General features: G+C 43.7%; 1 protein-coding gene across 1 annotated transcript; it reads right to left on the reverse strand.

Moving 5' to 3' along the window:
- Positions 1–922: 922 nt before the first annotated feature.
- On the reverse strand, positions 923–3918 carry LOC113457366. Its single transcript, XM_026784444.1, has 2 exons — positions 3336–3918; positions 923–1148 (listed from the first exon to the last, which is right to left on the reverse strand). Exons 1-2 carry the CDS (start codon positions 3916–3918, stop codon positions 961–963), a joined length of 771 nt encoding a protein of 256 aa, XP_026640245.1. The 3' UTR covers positions 923–960.
- Between the last annotated feature and the right edge of the window lie 7684 nt (positions 3919–11602).

Genomic DNA, 11602 nt, shown 5'->3' on the forward strand with positions numbered 1-11602 from the left:
CACATCAACACATTCAACACAGCATACACATCAACACATCCAACACAGCATACACATCAACACATCCAACCCAGCATCAAATTAATACATCCAACACAGCATCCACATTAATACATCCAACCCAGCATCCACATTGACTTGTCCCTTGACTGTCTATGACACACTTCCTGTCACTGGGGCACTTTTACTGAGTCCCTGGATATTTACAGGTTGGAGTTCTGCAGGTCTTGTGTGTTTTTTCCTGTGTGTGGTTTGTCCTGTGGACTGCGCCTGTTTTCACCTATGTCCTCAACACCTGGCCCACCCCCGAGAGCGGTGTCAGTCTGAAATTCCAATCATACAGATACATGTATACACACTATGCAGATGGGATGGGAAGTATGGGGTCACAACTAGCACCCAAGTGCTTTTCCAGTCAAGAATCCCTCAGCATTTCTTAAGGTTGTTAGATTTGAGATAAAGGGCCTTAGAAAGCAAGACTAGGAGGCCCAGAGAAGTCATCTTGCGTCTTGTTTATTCTCTGGCTCTATAGTCACTGGCTAACCATGCCTGAGCACCAAGGTTCCCTTTTCCTGACGTTCATGTATATCATCCACCCTGTCAGCTTCTCCAAGAGCTCATAGCATCCTGTCGGATTCGGGAAACCATCCTCTTCCTCGGGGAGTCTCTTTGGTTACCTTTGCAGAGTTTAAGGACAAAAGTTTGCCCTTGGACACACAAATCTTTGTCCTTGGTTCAGAGTAATCTGGCACTGTGACAGAAAGGTCCTGGGCTTCTCTTCCGAGAATACGAACATCATTGCCACCAAACCTGGCTTCTGAGAGCATGAGAGGAGAGCTCCCAGGGTGTAGGGTAGAAACTTCCAAGATGTCTAAATTAAAGGGGATACCTCTGACGTTTCCCTGGGAACCTGTAAACTTCTGTGTCTCACTCTGATGGAGGATGCAATAAAAGGACAGCTCAGAAAAAGCTCTTGAACTTGGGAGACAGAAGTGACCCCCCTGTGCCTACAGCAGCGTCGGCCCTGACGAGGAAGGGGGTCTTACCATTTTCGAAGCAGATCTTGGATGTTAGCGAGAAGTGGATGACAGTGGGTATGCTGCTCACCTGGGTGGTCTGGTGGGATGCCTGGGTGTTACTGAGTAAAGCTAGAAGTGGGGGAAACAGAGAGATATTAGGAGGAGCTGATGAGAAGCAGAAGATGAAGACCACCACTCTAGAGCATCAACAAATGTCCCTTTATAAAGGCAAAAGGGGAAACCTTCTAGGTCGTTAGGATGAGGTGTTTAATTTTAAATGGACTTGCTAATTAGGCGAGCCAAATGGGGCTTTTGACTGCTGGGCTTCCATACTTTGATAGCTGGACCTTCATAGCTTCAGGAGGAGGAAGCGACCAAGTAAGGGAAAGGACCTTGGTGGCTAGCTTTAGGAATGAAATCTGGTAGTTTTTAGGCAGGGGGAACTGGGGAGAAGGGCAAGGCCTGACAGAGCCATGGCCACCACACTCAAGCTGGTCAGAGTCCCTTCAAACCCTATCTCAGAAAAAGTAGACTAACAAAAAACCAAAACCACCAACAAAAAAGTACCTGTTAAGTTTACTGAGCCCTGACACTAATATGTCTCTGAGTCCATCCATTTGACATTCATAGGGTGCTGTAGGGTAAGTTTCCTATAGATTGATCATGCTATACAGAAGATCCTTAAGCAGGAAGGTAAAGAACCCAAAAGAGCTTCAGGAGTTTCCTAAAGCTGAGCAGATTCACTAGAGTAAGCAATAGAAGCTGAGACTCCCTTTCGGGCAACACAGCTGCCAACAAGACTCTAAGACCAGACTGGTTGGCTGGAAGAAGCAGAAAGCCGCTGAGCCGCCTGGAAGAGGTTTTAGACTAACCAGGAAAGGCTACTCTCCAGCCTGGTGAGCCGCCTGCAGGCTGTGTGCAGTGTGCTCCAGGTTTCCAGCTTTGTGAACTGTCACCCATGCTGGAGTGGTCCTTGGGGATGCAGCTGTCTTTGAGTCATTTCTGCTCCTGTAAGTAACCCCCCTCACCCATATTCCTATAAGTAACCCCAATAGAAGTCATGAGCCACCAAATTGGGCTTTGGTGGTATCCGTACTTTGGTCTCTTGTGGACTCCCTATCTGGGGTGAGTAGATGTGTGTGTTGTGTCTCCCCAGGAAAAGTTTTATCACACAGCAGGTTCCAGAAGCCAGATCTGCTGAGCCGGTGGCACACACCTGTAATTCCAGCACTTAGAAGATAGAGACAGAAGGATCAAAAGTCTACAGCCCTGGGATTCTAAGTGTGAGCCATCTTGTCCAGCTTCCAATATTTCCCCAGCATTTCCAACTGTCTGGGTTTTTTTGTTTGTTTGTTTGTTTTTTCTGTTTTTTTTATAAGCCAGAGCGTGTGAGGCAGTTTTTAAACATAATTCCTCTAGTTCCTAGTTATTTGACGGCAGACTTCACTGTTTTATAAATATCCTAAACACACACACACACACACACACACACACACACACACACACACACACACACACACTCCAGGCAGGGCTTATGGGCATAGACCAGCACTCTGAAAAACAGAGGCAGGCAGAGCTCTGTGAGTTTGGGGACAAGAGTACAGGAAGTTCCCAGACCAGCCACTGCTACATAGTGGGACCCCGTCTCAAACAACAAAGACACACACACACACACGCCCATCGCCTCCTAGAACACCACTGTACAGAACTCTCCCTGCTAATGACAACATTTTAAACATTCACTGACTGAAAAGCAGCCACTAGCCAACATGACGTCATTCCTGTGTACCTGGAACAGGACCAGTGAGACTGAAAAACTTCAATTTCAACTTATTTTTTTATGAGTTCAAATTTAGATAGATAGTCACACATGGCTAATATCTACCCTGCTGGACAGTGCGGTCCTAGAAGTTGGGAGTGAGAGAATGGGATTCCTCGCAAAGAAAATAAATTTTTTTGAGACAGGATCTCACTTTGATCTCAGGCTGGCCTTGAACTCACAACGGTCATCCCTCCTTGGGCTCAGAAGTGCTGAGATCACGGGGCTCTTCAGTAACTCTGATGGTAACATACATTATCCCTAAATTTTGTCTCGTAAATGAATGTCTTGATTCTTAATTCAATGCTGCATTGGTTGCTGTAAGAGACGCCCAGGGAAAAGCCTACCAAGTGCTTTAACACCGTTTCCTGCTTCTTTCTCCTGGCAGTCATTAAGTTAGTCGCTAGGATGATTGTTACAGACTCAATGACACTATTACAATACTTCATCCATATCTCATCTAATGGTCATAAACGCAACCAGTAACTTCAGCTTACATGCTTTTTCTGAAGGTTTGCTCAGCACCTCCTGGGAGGACTTTCTCGCTTTAACCAGTGGGCTTTCCTCTTGTGGGTGTTCCTTTGCATCTGGGTTGACTTTGCCCTCCTTGAACTGGAAGCTGGTCATGGAGGTGGACTCCCCTCCCGCATCCCTGTCTCGTCCCAGCGTTTTCTCTGGGGGCTCGTCCTTAAAAGAGTCTTCAATCAGATCTGGCCAGCTGTAAGTCATGAGGTTGAGGAGTCCCACAGGGAAAGCCGTGCCATCCTGAGCATACTTCTTCAATGTCTTCTCGAGTTTGTAAAGTATTTCAGAAGCAATGAGTTTGTACTCTTCAAAGAGGGTCTTGTACAAGTACGTTTTGGAGAATTTGGAATCTGAAGGACTCTTGGGAGTACTGGGAGGTTCTGAGATGATGGGCGTGAAGGACTTGTCTTCTTCCGCAGGTAGGGCTGTGTTCTCTTGGGCATCCTGCGGTTCTGGTTCTGTCGATGGCTCAATTTCGTGACTGTAAAGGACACGTGCAAGTATTAGAACAATCTTACATGCTTCAGCCTGTTTATTTGAAGTGTAGACATCCATCTTGAAATATATGACACCTGGAGCTGGAGAGATGGCTCAGAGGTTAAGAGCACTGGCTGCTCTTCCAGAGGTCCTGAGTTCAATTCCCAGTACCTACATGGTGACTCACAACTATCTATAGTGAGATCTGGTGCCCTCTCCTGGTATGCATGTGTATGTGCCGGGAGAACACTAAATACATAATAAATCACTATTTAAACACTAAATAAATAAATCTTTAAAACATGTATAACACCTTTTATAAAGTGGCTTACTAAAACTTTGCTATTGTCAGGGGAAAAAAAGTTGTAGAAGAACGCTTGATAGGTGTGGTGGTTTGAAAGGAAATGGCCCCCATGGGACCATGGAGGTGTGGCTTTGTTGGAGGAAGTTGTGATGGGGGAGGGGTCTATGCTCAAGCCGTGCCCAGGGGTGGCACACAATCTCCTTTTGCAGCATGCAGATCAAGATGTAGAACTCTCAGCTCCTTCTCCAGCAGCATGTCTACCTGCAGGCTGCCTTGACAATAATGGACTAAACCTCTGAAACTGTAAGCCAGCTTCAACTAAATGTTTTTCCTTTGTAAGAGTTGCCGTGGGGCTGGAGAGATGGCTCAGTGGTTAAGAGCATTGCCTGCTCTTCCAAAGGTCCTGAGTTCAATTCCCAGCAACCACATGGTGGCTCACAACCATCTTTAATGAGGTCTGGCGCCCTCTTCTGGCCTGCAGGCATACAGACAGAACATTGTATACTTAATAAATAAACAAATAAATATAAAAAAAAAAGAGTTGCCCTGGTTGTGGTGTCTCTGCACAGCAGTAGAAACCCTAACTAAAGACAGAAGGGAATGAAATTTAGTAACAAATGGCTACACCCACACAGTGAGCTATTCAGAAGAAGGCTATCGTAACACTATACTGCAAGTTCGCATAATTGTACCTGTAAAATGACCGCAAATATATGATTTGTCTGTATAGGTATATGTAAGGATACAGCATATTTGTTAGAAAAAAGACTAAGCAAGTGCCCACCAAAAAGTGAATTGGGGAATTATGGAATCATTTCATCTTTTCTTCTTTAGACTTGGTCTCCAAATAATAATAATAACAACAACAACTTCAAAATTTTCTTTTTGCGCATGCCTTTAATCCCAGCACTCGGGAGGCAGAGGCAGGTGGATCTCTGTGAGTTCGAGACCAGCCTGGTCTACAGAGCTAGTTCTAGGACGGGCTCCAAAGCCACAGAGAAACCCTGTCTCGAAAAACCAAAAAAAAAAAAAAAAATTCTTTTTATACTTCTCAAACATTTTACATAAAATATGTGTTATATTTATACAGCACGACTATAAACTGTGTTTTATTTATTCATTTGTTTAATTACAAGATACTACAGAGACCACTTTCTCCAAAAAGTGTTCCCTGAAATTTTTTTTTGTATGGGGGGTTGGGGGTATTCGAACCAGGACCTCAATTATACTGTGTAAATGCCGTATCACTGAAGCACACCTCCAGCTCCCGAATGTCTTACTCGACTTCAGGTATGTTCTATCATTCCTCGGTCTGTCCTACACACTTCGATTGTATATTAGTATAGGCTACAACTAATATAGTAGATTATATACTATAGTTGACATGCAGATGCTGTGCACACTTATGAGACCTTCTAGCACTCAGGTGGTGTCATTCATACAATGTGTGATCGTTGGGTGTCTATCGTTTCTTTGTATTGGAAACATTCAAACTCTTGGAAGGAGTATAGGGATGGTGGAAGGTAGGGATGGGAAGAGGTGTGTATCACAGCAGGGTGGGAGGAAGAACTTATATGGCTGAGACAATTCATTTATTTTTATTATTTAAGTGTGTGTGTGTGTGTGTGTGTGTGTGTGTGTGTGTGCCACCACCGCCTGGCCAGCTCACTGGTTAAGTAAGAATCCAGGTTCTTTTCTGAGAAGCTACCAACCGTCTCTAACTCCAGTTCAAGGTATCTACCACCAGCTTCTAGCCCCCATGGGTACTGGATACTTGAGGAGCACAGATACAAGCAGGCGAACGCTTAGACAGGTAAAGCAAAAATCAATACATCTTTAAGAAAATGAATTTTAAACATTTTTTAAAAAGCTTTAGAGACCTGACAGAAACAGTGGAGAAGTGCTATCCAATGTCTGGGAAAAGATGGCAATCCAAAAAGAAAAGCTGAAATCAACCTCACACTTGTGTAGACAAAGGGAGGGATGCAAAATAATTCACCAATTCTAGGAAAATATTTGAGAGGCTTAGAGATTGAGTGGGTCTTCCCGATAGGGTTGCAGGCGGTAATGACTCAAAATCTGGTACCCAGAATCCTCTGGAGAACTCAGAAAGTTGCCTTTTCATAATAAGAATTACAATGAGCAATGGTGGCACATACCTTTAATCCCAGCACTCAGGAGGCAGAGGCAAGTGGATCTCTCTGAGTTCGAGGCCAACCTGGTCTACAGCGTGAGTTCCAGGACAGCCAGAGCTACACAGATTGTCTTTAAAGAACAATAAACAAACAAACAACAAACAAATAGAGAAAGAAAGGAGGGAAGAAGGAAGGAAGAACTGCCTAATAAACCTAGACAAGCATCCTCAAATACAGCTCCAAGCGATCTCACTTTCTGGGGCTGAATGAAGGTAGATTCAGGGTGTTATTCTCACGCAAGTGGCAAATGGTAGAACTAGGTTTAAATCTCTCAGTGGGAACTGACTTCAGAATACACTTTACATTATTTGCAAAATAAAATTTCCTATATAACACCTGATCTCAATTTAAAAAGTCAGATTCACAAAGCATCAAGAGACTATAAACAAGAACCAGAATAAACAATAATTAATAAAAATAAAGCTACAGGGAGATGTGGGTCCTAAAACAATTATTTGTTCAAGAATATTTTAAAAATAAATTATTTTATAAATAACTAGAAACTGTACACACACATCTTTGAAAAAGAACCCAACAAAAACCATAAAGTTGAAAAATATAATAACTAGTTATTAATATCTAAAATTAATAACTGTATGGATAAGTTTGACAGATATTCCATATACATAAAAGAGAAAATTAGTTAGAGGAAAGATATATTCGAAAGCAATTTCCATAATGAAAAGCAGAAAATTAAAACTGGCCAAAAATGAGGTTATAGGAATACCTGTGACTGCCATCACAATTTAGCTAATGTACAAATACACCAGGATTAAATGGAGGGAGAGTTCTTTAGTGAATTAAAATTCCTGTATTACTTGACCCAGTCCATAAATATTGATATACACACATATCCCTCCAAACATCCACACATTTATATGTAAGTAAACGTTTATAATAAAAGAAAACTTATGTGATATGCTGAATTTAATCACAAAGCCCAAAGGTCAGACAATGGAAAATCAACCAGTTAAGGGCAGGGCTGTGGACTGAACCAACAGAAGACTGCTTCCTATTCCTGGAAGTCACTTGATTTGCATTCCATCACAACTGGCCACAGAACCAGTAAGTCTGTTTTCATACACAGTTTCTGGATTGTCAGTCCAGTTTCTTCTCCTTTGGGTGCCTTCCCATCCCAGGGCTTTTCCTCCTGTGATCTTGCCCTGCTCATTGATCCTCAGGGTGAGTTTGATATTCACAGCTTACGGTTCCCTTGATCTACTTTTATTTTGCTCTCCAGTTAACAGACAGAATTTATTTGGAGGCTCCTTCTTAACAAAACACTTAAAATCACACCTTTAATCCCAGCACTTCGGTGGCAGAGGCAAGCAGATCTACGTGAGTTCGAGGCCAGCCTGGTCTACAAAACAAGTTCCAAGACAGCCAGGGCAGTTACACAGAGAAACCCTGCCTCAAAACAACAACAATAACGATTAACAATAAATAAACCTTTTCTGTATAAAGTTAGTGATACAGATGTGTTGGAAGGGTTGAGGGTGTGACTTTTAGAACAAACACTCGCCTGAGATGCTCCAGGTTCTGGACTAGATCTTCAACACTGGAAAAATGCAGATAAGAGTGATTGTATTTCCGTTTTACAAAAAAGAAAATTACAGTGTGTAGGGGGTTAAAAGACAAAGTGTCTAGTTCTATTATTTCATTCATCTTTCTGAGCTTGACAGATTCCACGGTTGTCAATTATAACAAGTCTTTATTAAACATTTTTTTTTTTACTGAAAGTGCAATTGATAGGAAAAAGGATAACTAGTTACGAGTGTGGTGTCACGTGTCTCTAACCCCAGGACTTGCTGGACAGAGGCAAGCGGATCTCTGTGGGTCTGAAGCCAGCCTGGCCTACAAATATCAATTACAATGCCAGAAAGCAACAGAAAAATGAGGGTAGGAAGTGAGGCGCAGAGTGCCAAGTTAGGAAGAGAACAGCAATCTAAATTAGAGCGAGTCTCATCACAAAGATGCTTTTTAAGTGAAGAGTCTAAGGGAATAGGGAGGGCGGGGAGCCATGCAGAAAGCGGAGGTGACATCTAGGGCAGACTCCCTAAGGCAGGAATAGGGTTTGCTGCAAAGTCGTGAAGAAGGCAGTGCCTGGCGAGGGTGAGGAACACGCTCAAGTCAGCCATTGAGGGCAGTCGCGGTGGGGTCTGTAGTGGTGATTCCTTGGTGCAGTTTCAGGGGAAGCGAGCAAGGGGAAACCCGGGTGTACGGTGTAGCATGGTAAGCCTTTGCAAATGTAAAGTAATAGCAGAAGATGAAGAGGAATTCCAAATGTTTTACTCATCCTTCTCCTTTGGGTCCAAGAATGGGTCTTTCTGTGTTTCCTTTTTCCATCTTCTTACTTTAGGTTTTAACTAAAACAAAAGAAGGGTTTGTGGTTACCGTGTGGAGGCAAATGCCGGTCAAAGGTGAATTTGCTCTCAAAGAGTGAGTTATAAGGGCTGGGAACATCACCGAGTTGGTAAAATGCTTACCAGGCAAGCATGAAGTGCCGAGTTCAAGCCTCAGAGCCTGTGTATGTATGGTGGCATGCTTTTGTAATCCCAGTGTTAGGGGGGCTGAAACAGTGTCAGGGAGGGTCCTTGGGGTCCAGTATCCAGCCAGCCCAACCTACTTGATGAGCTCCAGACCAGTGAGACCCTCTCTCAAAAGCCAAGATGGGGCTAGAGAGATGGCTCAGTGATTAAGAGCACTGACTGCTCTTCTAAAGGACCTGGGTTCAGTTACTAGCACCCATACTGTGGCTCACAACCATCTGTAACTCCAACTTCTCTGAGTATCGGGCACACATGTGGTCCACAGGCACACATACAGGCAACACCTTTACATATAAAGTAAATAATTATTTAAAAGGTGGACAGTGTTTAAGGATTGCACTTCTGGCCACCACACACATGTATGTGCACACACACACACACTCAGAGCAGCATAGTATAACATTTGCACTCATGTGTGTAATATGCACGCCTGCACACGCACACAAATTATACTTTGTTGGGACTTGAGGGATGGCTCGGCAATAAAGATCAGCTCACAACTGTCTGTGACTCCAAGGGATCCAACACCCTCACACAAACAAACAAACACAACACCACACACATACACGCAGGCAAAACACCAATGCACATAAAATTTAAAAAACAAATAATTCTTGAAAAAACTATACTTTGTTGAACTGAGCAACAGTATTACCTGATCAAAGAAATATATGGGCCCAGGGCAAAAAGATGTGGTGTCAATAAATTCCTCCATTCTGCCATGAGACCTGAGAAGGGAAAATTCGAAATCTTGAAAATGAATTTCCACGACTATAGACGATAATCCAAAGCGCCCAATGGTTTTAAGGTTCAGATGTTTTATTTTCAGTGAAGTGTACACCGTTCTGGGATGGACACCATTGCTCTTTTATCTTCTCCCTCATTTCGTAGTGGGGTCCCAGACACGACACGGATGCAACAGATGCAATAAGTGCTGCAGGGAGACTTAAATGATGCATGACTGCCATCGCGGGCATTCTCAGTTTAGAAACTGCTGATGTTTTGGATCAAGTAATTCTTTGTACTAAGGAGCTTCCTTGTGCCTTATAGGATGTCGGGCAGGCCAGGCGTGTGGCTCACACCTTTTATCTCAGCATCTGGGAGGAAGAGGGTGGCAGATCTCTGAGAGTTCAAAACCAGTCTGGTCTATATAATGTGTTCCAGGCCAACCAGGATTACAGAGTAAGAGTAATAGTAGTAGTGGTAGCAATATAATAATAATAATAACAACAACAACAACAACATCTCACAGATGCAAACCTGGTCTCCTCCTACCAATCTTCCAAGTGTGAATATACACACTTTATTCTAGGACTGGCACAATCCAAGAAGAAAGGCCTTCTGGTCTACCATGAGTCTACTGTGGGTCTACCTTCAGCAGATGCACTGGAAGACTGAGCAGCAGCGTGTGAGAACCAGACACTGAACTATGTGGTACATCAATTATTCTTATCACCAGTAGAAATTAAGAGAGTTTTGCAGGGCCGGAGAGATGGCTCAGAGGTTAAGAGCATTGCCTGCTCTTCCAAAGGTCCTGAGTTTCAATTCCCAGCAACCACATGGTGGCTCACAACCATCTGTAATGGGGTCTGGTGCCCTCTTCTGGCCTGTAGGCAGACACACAAACAGAATATTGTATACATAATGAATAAATAAATATTTTTTTTAAAAAAAGAGAGTTTTGCAGCCAAACAGTATTGGCATATGCTTTTAATCCCAGCACTCGGGAAGCAGAGGCAGGTGGATCTCTGTGAGTTTGAGGCCACCTTGATCTATATATTGAGTTCTGGGCCAGCAAGAGATACTCAGTGAGACCCTGTCTAAAAGACAGACAGAGACAGAGAGACAGAGGGAGAGGAAAAGAAAAGAAGAAATCTGTGCCAGCCTGTCACCAGAACATAAACATAAGAGGCAAATGTTAATTGGTGCATCAGGAGGAACTTAGCCCAGGCAGGCAACTGTGGCCAGATGCTGCTCCCGAGGATGCTAGTTTACTGGTTCTTTAAAGGCAGCAGGAAGCCATCTGTGACTGTTTGCGTCAGTCATCCTGGCACTCAGGAGAGCGATGCAGGAGGACCGCTGAGAGTTCAAAGGCTGCCTGAGCCACATAGCAAGCACTGTGTCACCAGAGTGGTAGCTCAATACCCTGTCTTGGGAAAACAATTAATGAAAGAACAACAGCAACAAAAACAAAACAGAGAAAGGTCAGCGTAGCAACACAGACTTTCTGGTGCTGAGACTCTAAATGGAAGCTGTATGACTCAGTAAGCTTGTCATCAAGCCCGATGTCCCGAGTTCCCTCGCTGGATCCCACATATGGAAGGAAGGAACTGACTCCTGAAGGTGGCCCTCTGATCTCCACAAGTGTGGTGCATGTGCAGGCACGCGTGTGTGCTCATACACACACACACACACACACACACACACTATTAAATATATGTAATAAAACGTGAGTTATATTTTTAAAGGAACTTAGCCAGCTCCATCTTCCACCTGTGCCAGCCTAGATATATCAACAGCTAGGGATCAAGTCTTCAACAATATCTGTGCACCTTACAACATGCCTGTGTATCCTCTTCTGGTGTCTGCGGGCACCCGCACACGTGTGCACAACCCCCACACAGGCTATGCAGAATTAAAAATAAGCCTTTGTAAAAGAAAGTACCTGTGTGTACTGGGGAATAGAGCACTCGTTGGGCACTCACAAGGAAGGC

The sequence above is a fragment of the Microtus ochrogaster genome, chromosome 24 (assembly GCF_000317375.1).
Source record: "Microtus ochrogaster isolate Prairie Vole_2 chromosome 24, MicOch1.0, whole genome shotgun sequence".
Lineage (NCBI taxonomy): Eukaryota > Metazoa > Chordata > Mammalia > Rodentia > Cricetidae > Microtus > Microtus ochrogaster.